The 21234-nt window shown below is 35.8% G+C and overlaps 1 protein-coding gene across 1 annotated transcript in view; it reads right to left on the reverse strand.

Annotated features, from left to right (window-relative positions):
- The window catches only part of Tmtc3 (transmembrane O-mannosyltransferase targeting cadherins 3), a 35797-nt gene that overhangs the window by 2007 nt on the left and 12556 nt on the right, over positions 1-21234 (reverse strand). The window contains exons 7-13 of the mRNA XM_051206272.1: positions 16947-17199; positions 13152-13300; positions 11395-11515; positions 9765-9876; positions 3442-3545; positions 2187-2356; positions 680-906 (exon numbers count right to left, since the gene is read on the reverse strand). Coding sequence (XP_051062229.1) covers positions 680-906; positions 2187-2356; positions 3442-3545; positions 9765-9876; positions 11395-11515; positions 13152-13300; positions 16947-17199 — 1136 coding nt within the window. The remainder of the gene's footprint in view (positions 1-679; positions 907-2186; positions 2357-3441; positions 3546-9764; positions 9877-11394; positions 11516-13151; positions 13301-16946; positions 17200-21234) is intronic.

The following is a 21234-nucleotide window of genomic DNA, read 5'->3' on the forward strand; positions in this document are numbered from 1 at the left end:
AAGAAGTGGCACTATTAGGAAATATGACCTTGTTGGGCAAGTTGGGGTGGGCTTTCAGGTCTCCCATGCTCAAGCTATGCCCACTATCACAGTTTACTTCTTGTTCCCATGGATCAAGACACAGAACTCTCAGCTCCTTCTCCAGCACCATGTCTGCCTGCATGCCACCATGTTTCCTGCCATGATGACAACGGACTGAAACTTCTGAAACTGTAAGTTACCCAAATTGAGTGTTTTGCTTTAAGAAGTTACTGTGGTCACAGTGTCTCTTCACAGCAACTGAAACCCTGACTAAGCTAAAGATACACAAAGAATCAAAACTTTTATAATGCCCTGGGATCCTCAAACATGGTTACAAAATTTCCCCCACAATTGCTGCACTATTTGGACTTTATACTTACTATGTTTATATGAACAAAATGATACTGTATACTAGGTAGGTACTGGTTGCTAGAGTATATAAAAAGTTTTAACACTCTAGAAAAATGAGCATGTGATACTGTCACATACAGTCTGTTTGTGGCACTTGCAAAGACTTAATGTTAAATATTTTGATATTCTTTATTGTAAGTTGTCTTATGTACACAATTTTGTTACAAGCAGCCTTTCTAAAAAATGTCTGCTATGGGTTTGCAATATTCTAACTGACTAAATATAGACGTGTTTTTAGGAAACTTACCTGACTCCTGCATTAAAATAGCAGAATTGAATAATGCTAGCTTATGTTTGGGATTTAATTCCAAAGCCCGATTGAAGTTTTTCAGAGCTTCATTGGGTTCTTTGAGCTCGATATAAACAATTGCCAAGTTGTACCACAGGTCTGCGTTGTTTCTGTCCAGCTCTAGGGCTTTAAGATATGCTTCTTTCGCCTTGAGAGGTTTATTCATTTTTAAAAGCAACTCTCCCCTGTGGGAAGGAAGTAGACAGACAAGACTTACAGTCTTACTATGTCACTGCATGAAACCACTTTGGACTACATTTATGCCTTGCTATACAATGGCTTTCTTTTCTTCTTTTACCTGACAATTTTTAAAAGGTCTCTTTCAAAAAATCATTTGGTGAAAATAGCCTCAAATCTGAACTCTTATATATTTTCAACTAATGCATTAAAAAGTGCGTATCTGACTTTGGATGATAACCGTAGAGAAGTAATCGAGATAGGGTGACAGAAAATGTGTTCATGGATGAATGTTAGGAGACAACTGACTTCCCGGCAGCACAGCAGCTGATTAAAGGGGCAGATCAGTGCATCAAATGACGAGACAGAGTCACCTGAAAACAGTAGGGCTGTTACTGGGGATTGGGGTCTTTGAATCTGATAGAAGTCTCTGTACAAATTAGCAGACTTCAGAAATGTAACATCTCTCTTCGTGCATTAACTTGGTCTCCTCCAAAGTGTTATAAGGAAATGACTATTATAAGAAAGGGACTTAGATGGTTAGTTAGAGAGCACTTGTGCCACCTGCAGGTAGTGTTCGGGAACACACCGGAACTGACAAGCTTAAAAACCTAGCAGTCTTTCTAGCATGGTTCCATTTTGAGTTTGAGAACTTAAAAAAAGTCATGTTTGCTTAAAATTTGTGAAGTGTTTTTTGTTTGTTTGGTTGGTTTTTTTAAACTAAGATAAACACAGCAAATTCTAGGCATGAGATCAAGGTTATTATTTCAATGCAGAGATTACTGAGAGTCTTTATGGAATAATATGACACATTGAGAGCTAGATATGGACAAAACAAAAACAAAACAGTATCCAGCTTAGGAATAGATTTTAATCTTTAGACCTCAAAAAGTTAAATTCAGAATATACTTTCCTCAGAGGAACAATGCTTCATGTTTAGTATATAAAACAAAGCTTAACATGCAATGTCTCTTAAGTATACAAGTGATAACATTTATATGAGAATATACAAAAGCATTAACATGGTGTCAGACTTATTTTTCTTTACTGTCAACCAATAAGTCTGCTCTGTGGCCAAGGGGACAGCAACAGAGAGACTGGTTGAGATCGACTAATACTGTTTACAAGACACAAATGGAGCTGATATGCAGCTGCTTCTGGGAATCTCTTAGCTACCGTAATGATTCCCTTGTCAATTTCAAACTCCTCGGATTGGGCATTTTGTTGAAACACACAAGCAGTTACAGCTTCAATCCTACAGTGGTAATTCTAAGGTAGACCGTGGTACCTGCTAATGTAGGCCTGCTTGAAGTCCGGCCTCATGCTTATTGCCTGCCGGTACAGCTGATCCGCCTCCTCCAGGCGGGACTCGTTTGCTCGGATGAGGTTGGCTAGATTGATATAGACATTTAAATGATTTGGGGCAATTCTGGTTGCATATTTTTTACCAGGAATAATCTGTTTAGGAGAAAAACATGTTTGAATGTTTAACAGTACAGCAGCAAATAAAAATAACAAGAAAGTTTTCCCAGTGGCTCAATTCAAATAACACAGAACCTAGGGGTTGTTTTTTTTTTTTTTTTTTTTTTTTTTTTTTTGCTGATAGTTTTACTAATATAGCAAAATAAATCATGAAAATATGAAAATGTAAGAAGGGCATGGTTGTGCATGCGTCTAATACCAGCACTAGAGAGGGACATGGAGTTCTGTGAGTTAGAGGCCAGCTTGTCTACAGAGTCCACCCAAAATAACAAAACAACCTCCCTTGGAGGGTGGGGGGAGGGAAAAGCAAACACACTTAGAAGGCCCTGAAGACTAGATACTTTTTTTTTTTTGTTTTTTGACACTGAAAGACTTATATTGTTTTCATTCAGGCCAGCTCTGCATTTTTCTGGCTTTCTGTTTATACTTCTCTTTGTATTAAGTCAGATAAACCAAAACTTTTACAGTTCAAGGTCTCACAGTCTCCAACACAAGATAAACCTGCTTCAGCCCAGCTCTGTTGTCAAGAAAGCCATTTCTTGGCTGCAACAAAAGCAGCTAGTTTTGTTTCAGAGTAATGTTAAAACCTCACTTGTTTTGTAAAGTTGAAAAATAAAATTCAAGTATTATATGCAATACAAATATGGATCTTTTGTACTATATATCCAGTGACCTTATACCTGTGTCACTGCAACAATGGATGAGCACAGAAAAGCATCAGGGGCAGGTGTAGCTGCTGTTTTACCGCCTGCTTTAATTTCTTCAATAGGAGTAGTTCTGAACTTACTACTTAAAGTAAACAAATAAACTTCTCTTCATTTGGTCATTTATGGCAATTTAATTTATAATCAGCATCAGTATCTATGTTCTAAGACTCAGCATTTACATGTGAACTGTACAAGGCGTTTTTTAAACAATCAATTGAGCAAGAAGTTATCTCTAGTGAGGAACAGAAGACTGGGGGGGGTTTACTGTAATTTACCATCACTGAATTAAGTGACATTTGTCTACTGGGGTAATCTTACTCGTATGGACATGACACGGTAAGCAAGGCAGCTTACTTGAGGCATCAGTGATTTAGCCAACATGTACGACTCTTCTGCTTCTCTTGTTCTGTTTAAATTTTTGTAAGTTCTTCCTACATTCATGTGGGCACCGATATCATCTAAAACAAAGCAAGACATGTAATGGCAAATGTGCTAGGCAATTGTCATTGTAACTATTGAGAAGGCAGGTTCTCAAAAAAAAAGCAAAGAACGTGCGGGCGGACCGGCTCTGCTCTTTATCTCAAGTTCTCCAACAACTCACTGTAACTTACAACTGACACAACTAAAGGGACACTACAAAGCGCCTCAGAGCACCTGAGGACACAAAGTGCAGGACACAGGGGAGCCTCTTGAATGCACCACTGAAAGCTAAGGGAATAGAGTTACAGGCAAAGAACTACTAACTTCACTACACTCTGCTACAATTTGTTTCTATATCCTTAATCTCGCAATCTTGAAATTCACTAAAAACTACAGCTCAACTCTACAAGTGAAAATGATTACAGCAATTCCTATAATTAGGTCACGGGTTTAACTAACAAATATGCACCATGGTAGAATTACAGCTAAGAAAAGGAGAAACTTGTGGTTAAGAGAAAATTCTGTGAATGTGATCAGAGTGGAATGTCAGGTTGGTAGATTGACACAGGATGTCGTGGTCATTCTTTTTAAAATGATGATACATTCTATGCTACTGACAATTTAAAGTTATGTTAATACCAGAATGTCAAGAATTTCTATCTCATTTCCTGATATGGAAAATAAAATGAACAATAAATTTATTCAGGGGGTGAATAAATATGCATCTTTAAGAAAGTTGGGGGCTAATTACACAATAGTTTAAAAAAGGCATTTCTAATAATTATTTCAAAGATTTTGAATAAAGATAGAAGAAAGGGAGATCAGACACTTTTCACGCAACATCAATATCTAACAGACAAGACAGGGTTTCAATTATGATTGCTACTTGCCTGCAACACCGATGATTTTGCAATTGTGGAACAGTAGTTCTTTGAGTGCAACTCCCAGGACACATAGGGGCCAAGCATATGTATCTTGGGCATTCCCCTAGGAGGAGAGCAACAGTCCTAAGATCTTGCTGTGTGATGTTCATTGTGTTTCAACTGAGTGCACTGCATATGAACTGGCAGAGGAATACGTTTTGAGAACGGGATGTTCCTAACAGTTGTGCTGCTAATAGCCCTGAAGTGCAACTGATCCAACAGTCTGTGGATACGGAGATGGATGGACGGAGCGGCATATCTACATGGAGAAAGGCTGCTCGGCCAAACAAAAGTATTTTTATAAAATTCATGGACAACATTGGCGAGGATCAAAATAATTATACACAGCAAGAAATAGAGGAAAAAATGAGTCCTTAGAGGGTGATTTTGTCCATATACAATTTCAGAAAAAGCAAAGAAATATATAGTAATTGAAAGCAATTCTATTCTACTTCGTGGAAAAGATTCTAAAAGGATAGAAAAAATTGGGAGACTGATGGTCTTATGGGTACAAATACATGAAACTTTTAGATTTCTAAATAGTCTTTTTTTTTTTTTTTAAATAACTATTCTTTGTACAGCCAGTACTCTTCAAAATTACCTTCAGTGATTTATACTTATAAGGAATTTTAATTGCTCAAGAGCCATTGTCTCCTATTAATTCTAATTTCTATGCTTTTTATTTTTATATTTTAACTATAAATTTCAAGTATTTAAAATCTCATCAATATGCACGCATGCGCGCGTACACACACACACACACACACACACACACACACACACACACACACGTTTTGGTTGTGTATATGTATTTTTTTTTTTAACATATCTTCTATACCTTACAGCAAATATATAAATTTTTTTGGTATATTTTGAGTTGGCTAATAAAAGCACTAAGAACCCTAGTAAATCAAGAACCCTAGTAAGTCAAGAATTTTCTGGTATCTTCCTACTTGCCTAGGGATATTCTTTACAAACAGGAAGAAACTAGGAGTATGAGAGACATATGGCACAGACCAAAAAAAAAAAAAAAAAAAAAAAAAACCTCAAATAGTTGTTATTCAGGAAACTTCATTAGTAGGTAGCTGTACACATTACACATGGCTCCCTCGTCTACAACCCCTACTCTGTAGTTACACCTATACAAGATTTACTCATTGTTGAAGCTCATGTTGTACTATGACTTCCATCCTTAGGCATGTAATAAAACTTCCATTTTTCCTGTTATTTGTTGTCAGTTTACATGACTAACTGAAATTATCAAATGTTGGAAAGAATAGAACAAATTCTAAACTACATTTCCTATGGGATCCTCAAGGCAACAGTAAAAATGCTCTACTCACTGCTGGTTTCCAGCAATTAAAATAGCACCTGACACATGGTTAGACTTTCAATCTATAGGTGATGAACAAACTCTTGGCACCACCTATTATTCTCCTTTAGCCTTCCTCCCCGGTGTAAACTGCTTCTGGACTGTCAGCCAAAGATCAGGCTTTATGCTCCTGTGAAGCGTTGGGACATTTAAGAGTGAAAGAAGTTAGGTCAGTGCAGGTACGCCATGAAGGGGATATTTGAACTCAAGCCATTTCCTTTTCCTCTCATTGCCATGAGGTGAGCAACTTCTGCTGTATACTGTCATGAGTTCAAAGCAATTGATCAAGACACCTAGAACTTGCCTTGTCTTCCTCTACGTTATTACCTCAAGTATTTAACACAGTAATGGAAGTATGGATATTCACTATTTTCCACACTTGTTAAAATCTCCTTGTTTCCTAGTGGCATTGAAATAATGTATTTGTTTATGAAGCTGACATTTACCTACAATTATTATCAAGGGTCAGACACTGGCTTAATGTTTTTTATAACAAGTATTTAATCTATACAAAAAGAGACTTGAATACTTTTCAAAATGTAATATATAGAAAATTTGTGTTTGAAACTCATTTTAACATAAAACCTATCTGATACCAGATTGCAAGCATTTTTGTTTTAATGTAGCTCATTTCTAAGAAAAAAAACCAAAAAACCAAAAAAACAAAAAACCCAAAAGTTTAACACACAAGTGCCTTAATCTGCTGAGGCTTTCTGGCCCAGTCTCTTAAGTGCTAACATGAGAGGCCCATGGCATCATAAATGGTTTCAGAGTACAAGCTTTTAACCAGCAAACACTTGCTTCCTTTAGCTTACCTTGGTTATTCTGTTACTTTTGGCATTATCTAGTAATGTCATAAAACAACATGCTATTTATTCTGTCTGCCAAGAGAATATGAATATAGCCACATAGTAAGATGTCAAAGAGCATATCATAAATGTTGTATTCAGAGTGTCCAAGTCTACGTGCTTATCAAAAAGAAACTATAAAGATGTTGATCACCTATCTTCCTAGCCTATGGCTTATTAAAACTTACTTTTGAACATGTTGATGGGGAAGTCATACTTGTATGCAGTGAAAACTGAGCAGGGAGTGACTGAAGGCTGAGTGCTTACAGCTGCAACATTCTGTGATACACTACACCATTCACGTAAGAAAACTCATTACTCACAAGTACACTTCACAATGCACTAGATTTGTTACAAAAAAAGTGGAAACAAAAAAATCACTATTCCAATACAGAAGTAAGAAAGACAAAAGTGAGGAGTCTTGACTGTCTGTAATAACCTGAGCTGGCAAGGGGACTCATCTATTTTTTGTTTTGTTTTTTATTTTTAATTTTATCTTTTCCCTTCGAGACAGGGCTTCTCTGTGTAACAGCCCTGGTTGTGCTAGAACTCACTTTACAGACCAGGTTGGCCTTGAACTCACAGAGATCCATCTGTCTTTGACTCCAGAGTGCTGGGATTAAAGGCGTGCACCACCACATCCCAGCATAATGGCTCATTTGTAAAGGCACCAAGCCTGGCAATCTGAGTTCCTTCTCTTGGACAAGACTGAAGGAAAAAACTGACTCTTCTAGTTGTCTTGTGAGCACCACAAGCACGTGCGTGCGCGCGTGCGCGCACACACACACACACACACACACACACACACACACACACACTGCAATACAAGTTTTCAAAAATATAATTCTAGAATGAAAATCTAAGACGTTAAAACAAATGGATTAGAATTACTACACTTAATGAATCTTGCTTGTGTATAGGACCAGTAAGATGATGCCAGTGCAAAACATGAACCAGGTGTTTATGCTGCTATAATGCAGCTCCCCATTTTCACTCAAGTATTTCAAACAAAGTAAGAACTAAATCAGTAAATATAACACAAGAACTAAGTATGTGTACGCATCTTGCAGGAAAGATACGAAAAGAAACTTAAGGGGTCTACAAATAGGAAAAGAAGCCATACAAAACTGGTTATAAAAGACATGTAGTGTACCTAACAGAAGTATGATATGGTAGAACAGAAGGGAAGAGAAAGGGAATTCATTCTATGCTCAGAAGATACACACATCAAAGAGGAGATAGAGAACATACACCCCATACCCCAAGGAAAATAGCCTGCATTAAAAGTTAAGGAAGACAGATTAGCAAGTTACATTTCTATAACCTTTTCACCTTTTTAATTGAAATTTGTCTCTGTCTTAATGACAGTTTTTTGTACCTTTCACTGTGGTGACTATGATCTTTTCTTATCCTTTCCAACACTGGGCCTGGAGAAGAGGAGGTATTAGCATTAATCCCAGTTTTTAATGGCAGACAATTGTGAGTCCTTTTAAAAATACCTCTCAATTCTGATGATTATTGAAGTGTTTATCTACATCTGTAATTACAGCTACCAATATGACTCAGATACTGGAACTTTTGGGCTCTGTCCAATATTACAACTGTCAAAATTTTTTAATTTCAACAATCTACATACATATAACCTCTTTTTTCCCTTTGTGTGTGTTTGTGTGTGTGTGTGTGTGTGTGAGAGAGAGAGAGAGAGAGAGAGAGCGCAGGGTCTATGAAGCTCTGGTCATCCTGTAACTTACCATGTAGACCAGGCTGGCTTCAGACTCAAGAGATCTACTTGCCTTTGCCTCTCAAGTGCTGGTCTAAAGTAGTGACACACCACACCTGGCACATACCCGACATTTGCTAACACTGTGGCCTTGGTGAGCTTTCTTTCAATAAGTTTCACCTCTCTCTTATCATAACACTTAGTTCAAAGGACACAATTTTACAGAGCAGGGAAAAATAGGCAGTGCCCACCACTGCACCATTCATGGGATAGTTAGTACACAGGGATCATTCCACCTGTCTCTGAATAGAATGAAATGATGGCACCTAGTAGTATTGGTAGTTGGATACAACTTTTGGTAAAATAATTCTGCACACTTGAAATGTAAGTAGCGTTCTTTTGAAAAACACTGCTGTTCTAGTTGCATCCTACTCAGATACCAACATTTCTTCAGATACATCTGACCTTGTCACTTTTCTCCCATCCCTTTAGAATCAGTTTAGATTATAAATATCGACTCCTTAGGCGTTTCTTCTTTAGCAAAAGAAAACAATTCTAATCCTTATTAACAGAGTAATTCATGCCTACAAGTTCATCACCTTAGCTGGAAAGTAAGAGGAGAAAAAAACATTTAACTAGTTCAACTCATTTAATTTTCAGTTATTACTAACCTCAAGCAGGGTACTAATGCTGTTTGGCAACTGAAATGTTTTCCTACCTGCCTAGCTCTGCTTCTTGTTGATAAATCATATGAGAGCTTATAAGAAATGTATAACTTCAGGCTATATCTAACCCTGCAGCAGAACATCACCAGAACAAGAGCTCTAGGAGTCTGGTATGCACACTCAAGTTGTGAAGCACTGTCTTCATGACCATTTGCATTCTCTCCTGTTCATACATCTCAACAGTCCTCTCCTTTGCTGTCTACTGGTGATTTTACTTTTTCACTGAGGAAACAGAAGCAAACAGAAGGCAACTTCAGGTTACTTCGTATTATTTACTCACCTCCTATCCACTACCCACACTGTGCCTTCTTTGTCCCAGAAGTAATGTAGCCTGTACACCAGGCCCTGTCTATCTTCCCACAGCTGCATTCTTACTCTTCTCAATTACACTGGATAGACCTGACGTCTGCCTTCTTTCTCCCACGTAAACGAAGCTCTTTCATTCTGTCTTCTTTATTCTTCGGACCACAGCTCTTAGTTCGCAACACCCTTTGATTTTTTTCCCCATATGGTGTCTTCAATATTTCTCCTACTATCTTGAACTTAGCTTAATCAACTGTGTGCCCCTCGCTCCACCTAATATACACATTAGTGCCATCTAATGACTCCAATTTCAGTAAAGCCCTAGAAAATAAACTATTCATCACTTTACTAATGAACACTGCTTACCTGGCTGAACGTAGGTAGCCTGCAGGAAGTATTTCAACGCTCTCTCAAAGTTCTTCTCATTTTCCAGAGCATGACCCACATTATTCCATAATTTGGCATTGTTTTTATTCACCTTAAACACAAGTGAAAATAGAATGAGCTATACTCAGAAAACAATATGAAAAATTAAAAAAAAAAAAAACAAAAAAAAAAAACTCCAGTTCCAGTTCATAGACATTCGCTTGGTTAACTATTGGGAAAGGAATGCTTTCTGGAAATACTCCTAGAAATAAGTCAGAAATCTATACAAACTTCCTTTCCTTAACATACTGTAAAACCACAGCAGTTTGATTTCATTTATGTATCAGAAATATTCCCAGAGTTTTACTTGGCTAGAGCATAATCCTGTTTGAAAACTACTGCACTTGTATTTGTATTTTGTTTAGGAGAGAAGATACTAGAATACAAGAATGTACTTTTGGTTAGACATATTTTTAGATTGGACATATTTAAAGCTATTTACATAGGTTACTATGGAAATAGAAATGCTGAGATTAAAGTTGTGAAATCCATGTGTGTGTTTAGAGTTCACAGATGGCTATAGCATGATACATAAACAAAGGAGGAGCTGCAGTGACTGGAATCATAGGCTTTATTCGGTGTTCTGAGAATAAAGGCAAGCAAAATTCCTAATAATCATGAGATACCATTTATATACAAAAATTACGGATTAAGGACATGGTAATCATGCTTCAATTACCTACACAGCTAAGAGGGAAATAAAACTGCATGGTACAAGAATCATCATCCAGTCTTAAGTGCATTTATATAAAGATATCTCATAGGCTACCAAAAGGAAGCAAGCAATTCAGTGAAGCTAAGTATGGAGAATAAAGAAGGTATAACCAGCAGGGGCTGGAGGAGGGGCTGAGCAGTTTGCAGCATGGGCGGCACTCACAGAGGACTTGAGCTTGGTTCCTGCCACTCAGATCAGGCCGCTAGCTATTCAGCTGTGGGGGAATCAATGCCTATGGCCTCAGTGTGCACCTGAACTCACATGCACACAGCACCCCCCCCCCCAAACAGGCATCTGCACACATACACAATTTAAAAAAAAAAGAAAGTCAAAAGGAATTATGAGTTTAGAGATTTAAACAGGATAAGAGAGGAGCTTGGGAGGAAATTCCATTTTTAAATAAAATTCTGACTACCAGCCCTCTTCCCAATAGTGCTGCACCAGTGGTGACATTCCTTGGCTGACACTTCGGTTATGCACTTCATCTCACTGCATCAATGATATGTGGATTATAGAACTCATTACTTTATATACCATTAACAAATACAAAGCCACCAATTAACTGTGAGATGTCTTATTAAAACACTAGTTCATGTATCCAAAAACAAAGAAGACATGGATAAGAAAAAATTTACCATGTGACTTTCACATGAATTTAGTATATCATTCACAAAACTACTTATATATTCTTCAGACATATAATTAAGTAGTACTTAGGGAGTTGGTTATGGTGCATACTATATAGAAACAATGTATTGCTTCTTGGCTAAAATGGGATTAAATGTCTGCCTAGAAGTATAGTAAAGACAGTTTCACAAAGACACATTGTCCAGTCCTCTGAATGCAATACTTTACCTTTAATGCCGACATAAATAATGTATATTCAGACTCCCAGTCCCAATTCCTATGGAGTGTTTTCAAGGCATGGGTTAAAATCACCATGGACAGACAAATCCAAGAGAGTTTTTTCAATACACTATTCAAAAGATATAAGAAAAAACACTGTCTTTACCACCAAAAGCATTTTACATCTTAGAGGTAACAAATAATGTTAGATATTTCCAAATTATCATTTTGAATTCATTCTAATGATTTCCACATTCAGAGAGCACAACACCCCCAAGTTAAAGGCCATTATGTATATGGCCTTCCAATTGAGACATCACTTATATTTTATTCACTTTTTGGGTTTTGTAGATCTATTAGAAAATTCCCATAGGACATCAAAGGCTGAGGATGCTCAAAGCCCTCCTCTAAGGTAATAAACATTTGTATAGATCCTACATAACTTTCCCATATATTTTAATCAATAATTAACATGCAACAGTTAATATCTTATAAGGAAGAATGTAAATAAAGTCTATACAAATTTGGTACAAATGCAAATTTTTTTTCTAATAAATTGCTCTTCTAGTCTCTGAATATTTTTATTCATACTTTTAGGTCATAACTATCTATTTAAAAAAAAAAAAGAGAACAGGAAAACCTATAAAAACAGATGCAAATCCCAAAATTTTAGGCTACTTGTCAACACCTAATTCTTCATTTACACAGACAATCACTTCAACCTCTATGGTTTCCCTCAGTTAATATTCTGAGTCTGTCTGGGTCTCTAACATGTTTCAGTATTTTGCATTTCGACAGACCCCTTACGAAGAACAAGATAGTATGGATGAGATCCCATCAGTTGAAGAATTACGGTGTAAACTGTAATCAGCACTGTGTGATCTCGGGCAAGTTAGGTAACTTGTATGAGCTTTTATTTTCACATTTGTAAAGAAGGACAAGTGTGTTAAGATTAAATGAGAAAATAATTTTAAAGGTCTACCATAGATAATCCTTGGCACACTGTAGGCCCTAAAAATTAGGGGCGATTAACAAACAACTGGATACACTGGTGGAAATGACAGGAAATGTTTGGTAGACGTGGATGAAAACAGTAAGACTAAATAAGATAAAGTGTCTACTCAGTACATGTTTGTCAAAGGAGCTAGATGCAAAATGCAGAAAAAAAATGGAAACAACTCAAAAATTCTGAGACAGAACTTATGAGATAACTAGGTGGGATAAGTTTATAAAAACCATGGAAATAATTTTTAAATAAAAGTCTTGGGCAATACATAAGATATGGTAATAGTGATGTAGAGAGTCAGGTGTAAATCAAAATTTAGTGTCACCTTAATATTACTTGATTATTAGAAATTTTCTTGATTTGACAATTTTATTGATATAGTAAATGTACATAATCCCTATGATTACATCATTTCTAAGCACAGTGTTCCTTAACTGTTAAAGTCACATGGAAACCCACATTATTTCATAATGAAAATATATTGCACTATAGCTCAATATGACTGTAATAGGATGCAGTGTCTCAGTCACTGCACATGAAGGTGGAAATGGTCGTTTGTGCTTGAGTTTCAGTAACAGTGCCATTGTTCTCACCTGAGCCTGATGAGTTTGTGGCCTGGGCTGTAATATAAATTATATAGGGAACACACAGCTATCAAGATGAACAGCCTAAAAGTATAGATTATAAAAGTGACCTGCACAGACTAAAATACTAACACATTAAATTTAATCATCATCGGACAAACTAGCATTTAATTCACCTTTTATTTGAAATTTTTTGCCATCCATGAGCTACTAAAATACAGAAGCCCATGCTAGGGACATACAGCACTCGCTCAGCAACAACGAATCCAACAGGAAAGAAAAGATTTGATGCAGGAATAAACGGTAATGCCATTAAACAAAGTGCCTAAAACGAAAAAAGAAGAGAGCACATGAAATTAAAAAAAATATATATAGATGACAAACAATAAAAGCTTTTCTAATTTGAGTAAATGAGTTTGTAGAACTCTTCAGATAATACTATCATGAATAATGAACATAAAAGCAACACGGGATAGTAATAACAAACATCAGTGTGTGCATAAGCAAGATAAGAAGGAAGGTTTTTGAATTCTAGAACTTTGTGAGACTGGCTACAGACTTTATGAGTCATCATTTGAAATGAAACACTACCTTTCATAGCACTGGAGATATGAAAAACATAATTAGCCACACTCCACCTGTTCTCTGGGGAATACAACTTTTAGCAAAAGTTTACTACCAAGGGTCTCTTAGTTAAATTAAAAACTAGTTTTAAGAGGATATTTTGGAAAATAGCAAAAAAAATCCAATAAAAAAATGGACAGAGAAGACATACAGACAACCAAAAGCGATATGAAATATGTTCCACATTACTAATCATCAGAGAAATACATGTGCGTTAGAATGCTATTTTCAGAAAAGCAACAGAAAGCGAGTGCTGTGAAGAGTGTAGAGAAATGTCAGCCAATGCATACTTAATGGTGGGAACTGCATTAGTAACATCATTATGTGCAACAGCATGGGAATGCCCCAGCATACTAAAAACAAAAGTACAAACCCAGCGACCCCACTAGTATGTATCTAAAAGAAAGGAAACCCACACACTGTAGCATATCTGCATTCCCATTACTGCATCCTGATTCCAGTACCAGCAAGTGGTATTAGAGATGGGCGGATGGGTGAACACATAAAGTAGGGCATATATGGACAAGAAAATTCTTTTTAGCCTTAAAAGGAGGAAGAAACCCCTGCCATTTGCAACATGGATAAACTGATGAGCATTATGTAGTATGCCATACACCTGATACTTTCATTTGTTTACAGACTATGAAAATAGTGATAACAGAAACTGAGAACAGAATGGTGTTTACCAGAGCGAGGCAGGAAAGTTTGCGGAGATGTTGGTAAAGGGTAAAGGGATATATAAACTTTGTTACATAGGAAGAATAAAATAAAAATAAAAATAAAAAAGCCCTTACACATCTAACTTTTATTCATGTGGCAACATTAAATTGAGAAAATGTCAATAGATTTTTCAGCAAAACAAAATCTCAAAGGTTGGTAACAGACAAAGATGTTGGTTCCCAGAACATTACTTTAAGAAACCACATGATACTAGAATCTGAAAGAATGAAGTAAGGTATGTTTTAGATTAGACACCAAACTTCTGGTTCTGCAGCTTATTTAATACTATTTTGAAAAAAAAAAGTTTTTCTAAATGATGTTTTTTCTTATTTTTATCTTGCATGTGTGTATATGTCTGCTGTGCCCACAGAAGTCAGAAGAAGGCATCAGATGCCCTGAGAATGGTTTGTGAACTGCAACATGGATGCTGGGAACTGAATCTGGGTCCTCTTGAAGAGCAGCTACTGCTTTGAACTGCTGAGCCATCTCTCCAGCCCCTCCTTGTAATTCTAATGAGTCACATATTTAAGAAGAAGTTCATACTATGTATATAAAAATAAAACTATCTCTTTAAATCAGCTTATTCTTTAGAAGAATCACTAAAACATTAGCAATGCATACTGAGAAAAATGTAAGGATATTCAGGGTTCCTGTGCTTCAGAAGAAAATGGGATGAGATGCAGCTTTTTGACTATAAAGCCACCCATGGCTGAGCATATATATATATACCCTGGGCAGATTTAAGTTTGATAGCTGTGAACATTTGCTCTATATTTTGTTTCCCTTATCTTGTTTGTTTAGCTTTTTGTTTTGTTTTTGAGATAGGATCTCTTGAAGTTTAGGCTTCCCTTGGAACTGCTGTGTTGTCAAGGATGACCTTGAACTTCGATCTTCCTGCCTGCCCCTAGGGCCTCATGCTCAGGTGAGCAACATATGTAGTCAGCAACATCCCTAGGCCCCTTTGTTTTATATCACTTAGATGAATAGGCAATTCAATGTTTCAGTCTCAGAAATCTGAAACTTCCAAAAGGACTTGGGGGAAAGACTGTCTCTTAAGATGCTTCATTAATGAGATGGAGATGAAGATGTGTCACATTAATCTTGTCTGAAATGTCAGTATTTTTTTTAATGAAAGCATGAACCATTAAGTATTTTCTTTTACTTCTCATTTCTTAGATATACATGATTAAAAAAAAAAAAGAATAGCTATTTAGATACAGATAGTCCTAAATCTGTAGCTTACTGAAAAAAAAAAAAATAATCTGCATGTCCACAGGCAACTTTATTTGAAAGAATTAATAGTATCCATTCAGATACACCATAGGTTAATGACTAAATTACATAAACAAGGAAAATGACCACCCAGTTAAAGTCTACCCACTCTGTTTTTAATGATTAATTACTTAGAAATCCTAATTACTGAAGTACTAATTAATGTATACCAATCTCATTAACTATGATTAGCCTATACTTTTCTTCTACTAGTAATAGAAAGTTCTTTTAAAGGTGGGTTAAAAAAACAAACAAACAAAAACAAAACAAAACACACACACACACAAAAAAAAACCAAAGTCCTTTAAAGGGGGATGTTATAGGCTAAAGAGATAGCTCAGCAGTTAAAAGCACTTGTTCTTCAAGGAGATCTGGGTTTAGTCCTAGTACCCACAATGGCTGCTCAAATCTGTCTTTACGTAACTCCCGCCCTAGAGGATTCAATGCTCTCTTCTGCCCCTACAAGCACCAGGCACATGCACGGTGCACAGACATAGATAGACAGAAACCACTCATATGCAAAACAGAAAAGAAAAAAATCCAGGGGTGCTAGTAGCAAGAGCCAAGAGTTTAAAAATAAATGCTAAACTTAATTCTTTCATAATATAAATTATTCAATCACCTTGAGAACCCGTCCTTATAAACAAAAACGGGGATTGATAACTGTTTGCACTATGTTGTTGACGTATATTTAGTGACTATAGGTGATATAGAATCTGTCCTTGGGTACTACTTTCTTGCCCTGCTTCTCCAGACAACTTCAGAAAAGTCAACATTTAAGAAAATTAGCATGACTCAGAGTATATACAAACAGTTGTGTTCAGGTCATAATTTTTCTTTGACATATATGGAATAACGTAACATGTAAATCCACATTTATTTCATTGCTTTTATTGTGTTAGTTTATCTGCCTATCATTTTTTATTTGCCAAACTTGGATTCTCCTATATTCCCATATTCAACTGTCCTTTCAGCACAAGTCCAAAGGTAAATATATCATTTATCTATTTTGTGTGTGTCACAAGTTTCTCAGACTGCAAACTGTCTGGAAAGGACCTTAAAACTCCTCATCACAGAGCCTCAAATGTTACCAGGTAAATAGATTGCAACTGTAGGTTTATGCTGAATAAATGTGTTAATCTAGTGGTGCTAGCCAGAAATGATGTACTTGGGAAGCATTAAAATGTTTTCCACCATACAGTAAATGCTGAAGAAAATGCTAACTTCATCAATTAAAAAGGAATGAGGAAAAATAATTCTTGCAGTCAAGGCCAAAGGAGGAAATTAATAAAAATTAATAAAAACTAATGTAACTGACTGAATGCCACATTATTTGAAAAGTTAAGATTTCTTACCATTAGGACAGTCTTCGAGGAATCACCAGGATATCGGAGACTGAATATTCCCAAAGCCCCCAGAAAGCTAAAGAAAGCAAAAGTGGCAAGATTTCGAATATCTAGAAATGATTCTATAAGTGGTATTGTCCCCATTGTCCAATCACAGCACAGCTCTGAAGGATTCAATAAAAGCCAAGCATTCACAGGAAGGAGGTAGTTAAAAGTCAGCTGTCGTGTAGGGGTTGGGCTTACAGCAGCTGGATTATCAAACCTGCATAAACAACAACAATAACAAAAAAAAAACATTAAAAATGCTTTCTTCTACTGCTGAAGACTGACTGAGTAACAGGCTAGCACTCTGTACTGAGCTGCATCTCAGCTGTTAGTTTTTTGAGACAGTTATTGCTTATAGAACTCATGTTAACCTTGAACTCAGAATCCTTAGTTTTTCAAGTATGGCAATTACATATGCATGTACTAAATAAGTAGTAAGTAACAGCTCTAATTCTAAATGCTATGGGCTTTATTTATTTCAAATTAGCAGAGAGGAAGGAGGAGGAGAGTGAACATGAATGAGGGCATGAAACACATGGGGAAGTCAGAGGACAGCTCATGACTCGGTTCTCTTTCCATCATGTGGGTTCCGGGGAATTGAACTATGACTCTAAGTTCTGCTGGAAAGGGCCTTTACCCATTGAGAAAGCTCAGCAGCCCTAAGCCCCACTTTTAAAACAAATTTTACTTATTAAATATAGAGCTAACATACACAATTACTTCATATGCAATACTCAAACAAAAGAATAAATGCATTGGGGCTCTGCTGTTGGGAGTTGTTCCTGCTCTTGTAGAGACCTAAGTTCGGTTCCCAGCACCCACACTGTCAGCTTACAACCCTATCTCCAGGGTATCTAACACGTTCTTAATTTGCTCAACCACACTGCCTAACCTAAGTTAAATGTCTAGATGACAGAAATGGCATTTATGGAGAACCACTTGAAATCAGGTCAGTTCTTCTCAGTTAACATTCTGACAGCCTATAAAAGTACTTTCGTTAAAGAGTGACCTTCAGATTGAAGGTCATAAACACGTTGTATGTGATTCAGACTTAGTTGTTGTATAGAAGCCTCTAGAATATCTAGCAACGTTATCCTGTATGAATCAAAATTTAGGGCTAAATACTAATAAAAGTTATGATTCCCAGGGAAATGTATCTTTGTCCTTTCACTACAGACAAGGCTCTACTTAAAGCTATCTTCCTGTTTTGACAGAACCTTGAAAGTCATATTTCTAATACAAAGTATTTAGTATTAGCCCACTCAGAATTTTGTATTCTAATTGTAAATACTAACATCTTCATATTTAGTTTTCTCAGATTCATGATGTACTGACTATGAATTTAAATTCTACAGTCTACATTTTGTAAATTAAGTAAAATTTTTTTAAAAAAATAAGTGTATGACAAAGGAATATGTTTACATATTTGGTTTCTAGTCCAAATACTAAATTTAAATGACTATATTTATAGTTATTTGTTTAAAATGAATTAAGCATCAACCTCTTTCCTTTTTGAGTTGACTTATTTTGAAATGTATCAAAAGGTTGAGAAAAATATCAATACTGCTTGAACAGACAGTACATTTACAGCTTTTACAGTTAACTCTATGAAAAGTAACATATCTTTAGAGTCAGAGCCTGAACTGCAGGTAAACAAGCAGACTGAACTTGAAGCTTTCTCCTCTTTGAGGAAACACTATTCATTTTTAAAAATGAACAGATTAGAATACTTGATTGATGGGAGATGTCATTCTGTAAATATGTTTTTCTAATTGGTTAATGAATAAAGTACTGTTAGCAAATAGGAAGGCAAGATAGGCGGGACTAGGAGATGAGGAGGATTCTGGGAGATGTAGGAGGGAGAGTCAAGATGTAGATACTTGAGGGAAGAGGTCCGGACCCTCTTAAGATAAGATCATGTGGAACCACTTAGATTAATAGAAACGGGTTAATATTTAAGACAGAGCTAGCCAATAAGAAACGCTAGTAACAGGCCAACAGAATTATATCTAATACAGCATCTCTGTGTGTTATTTGGGGCTGGCAGGGCTGTGAGACCAGGCTGGTGGGAAAACTGCTCTAACACTTGATTTAAAGAATTCATGTTTAAACAAACCAAACCATAAATTTCTCAGGGTAATATAATTTATAAGCATATTTAAAAAGCTTTTATTTTAAAAATTGTATTTACATGTAATACATATCAAAGCACTCATATAGCACAAGCACAAATAATTCTCTAGAATGACTAATTACTGGAAAATACTACAAATGTTTTGGCCTAGATAATAATCTGAATTTTTTTTCTAATCCATGCTTATAATGCAGTATGAATCTTAATTTAAAAAAAAAAAAAAATTCCCAGCCAGAACCTACAATGCACTATTATGGGCAAAAATTTACGTGGTTGTCCCTTCCCACTCCCATCGTTCCCTTCCCAACCCAATTATTTCATGTAATACCAGTTACTTAAAATTTATGGGGGCACTAGTATAAATTACATTTTGAATTTTAAGTGTGGTTGTTAAGTAGGGGAAAAAAAATGTTACAGCAGGCAACCATGGAATGCAGATTTTCATTTAAGATAGTCACACTAGAGTAGGCATTATATCCAATGACTTAGGGCCCTTAACAAGGTGAAAACAAACAGAAGGCTATATAAAAAAGTGGAGAAAACTTGTATGAGGAAGCTACAAGATAAGGAACAAATGCCCACAAGCTGCCAGTAATACCAGCTAGGCAGTGGGTATGTTGTTTCTAGGTTGTGTTATTTGCAGTTATGTGCTATAGGTGTAACAGCAACGCTAATATTCAGGAAAGAATGTCTTGAAGAAAATCAGAGATAAAATCTATTAATAAAAACTTAGTGGTTGGGTATTTTTATAGCTTAGTTCCACAGTAGAGTAACCAGAAAGCTCTATCCTAAGGCTTACTACGGTTCCACAAATAAAATTTAAAAGCAAAACTTAAAAGATAACACAACTTTAAAGAATTGAAATATACCCCAAAACAAACCTCAAGAATATTTATGAGAATATATCAATGGAGTCTTAGTGCTTTTCATACATTCAAAAATTACCCGATAATATGACCAATAAATACAATTCATATTGACAAGAAAATGTACACAACACAAATAGACCAACAAGAATCATGCATGATAGAATATACAATTAGAGATAACAAAAGAAAGGAACATGTAGAACTATGGGAGACATAAGAGAGGCATGTCTAAGTGAACATCTGTGCAGAGGGAGCATATCTAAAAATAAAATGAAACAAAATATATTATTACTTCAAATTTTGAGACAGTCTATGAAAGCAATGCATGCCAGATGATAGTAAAGCCAACTTTGGAGCAGCTCATGGGAATAGCTGAGATAATGTTTTCTATTGAGTAAAAGTATATTTCAGAAACACAAGTGAAATAAAGGTATTTCTAGAAATAAAAGTTCAAGGAATTTGTTACTGGTAGACCAAGACATGTCAAATAATATCCTTCATGAAAAGTAATAATGACATAATAGGACAATGTTGATATAACAATGGAATAAAAAGCACTATAAATAATAGTATAATTTAATATAAAAGATTTATTTTTAAATTCTTCCAAAGATAAACATTTTAAGCAAGAATGTATGCTGTATGCAAACTGGAGAGGCTGAATCTTTGGAAGATAGACACAGAGAAGAGATGAGACAAAGAGAAAATCCTAACACTGTATGTAGATTTACATTACACATACCAACAACTATATTAAAAGCAAATGGAGAAAACACCCCAGCTACAAGATCTGAAAAGACAAAAATCACAATTTTATATATATATATATATCTTCTATAAGATACCTCCATTATGGCAGAGAGACAATAGTAATGTGCTGAAAAATATATATATTATGTCACAACAAAAAGATAGCTGGACAGTCGACATTAACAAAAAACCGTTAACGTTTGAACAGACCATTACTAGGGATTAAAAAAAAAAAAAACCCACTTCATAGTGATAAAGGGATTAATTCATCAAGATGGCAGAATTTTAAATGTTTCAGAGCTTTAAAAATACATGAATTAAAAATGACCAGAATTGCAAGAAGAAACAGACAAATTTATAGGTCTATCAGAGGCTTGAACATTTTTCTTTCAATGTTACTTGATAAAACAGACAAAAGCCACTCGGATATGAAGTCAACAACAGTGTGATCTTTGCTGTGGAGGTTTCACACCTGACTGAAATTATATATGCCAGAAAT

This window comes from Phodopus roborovskii, unplaced genomic scaffold (genome assembly GCF_943737965.1).
Source record: "Phodopus roborovskii unplaced genomic scaffold, PHOROB, whole genome shotgun sequence".
Lineage (NCBI taxonomy): Eukaryota > Metazoa > Chordata > Mammalia > Rodentia > Cricetidae > Phodopus > Phodopus roborovskii.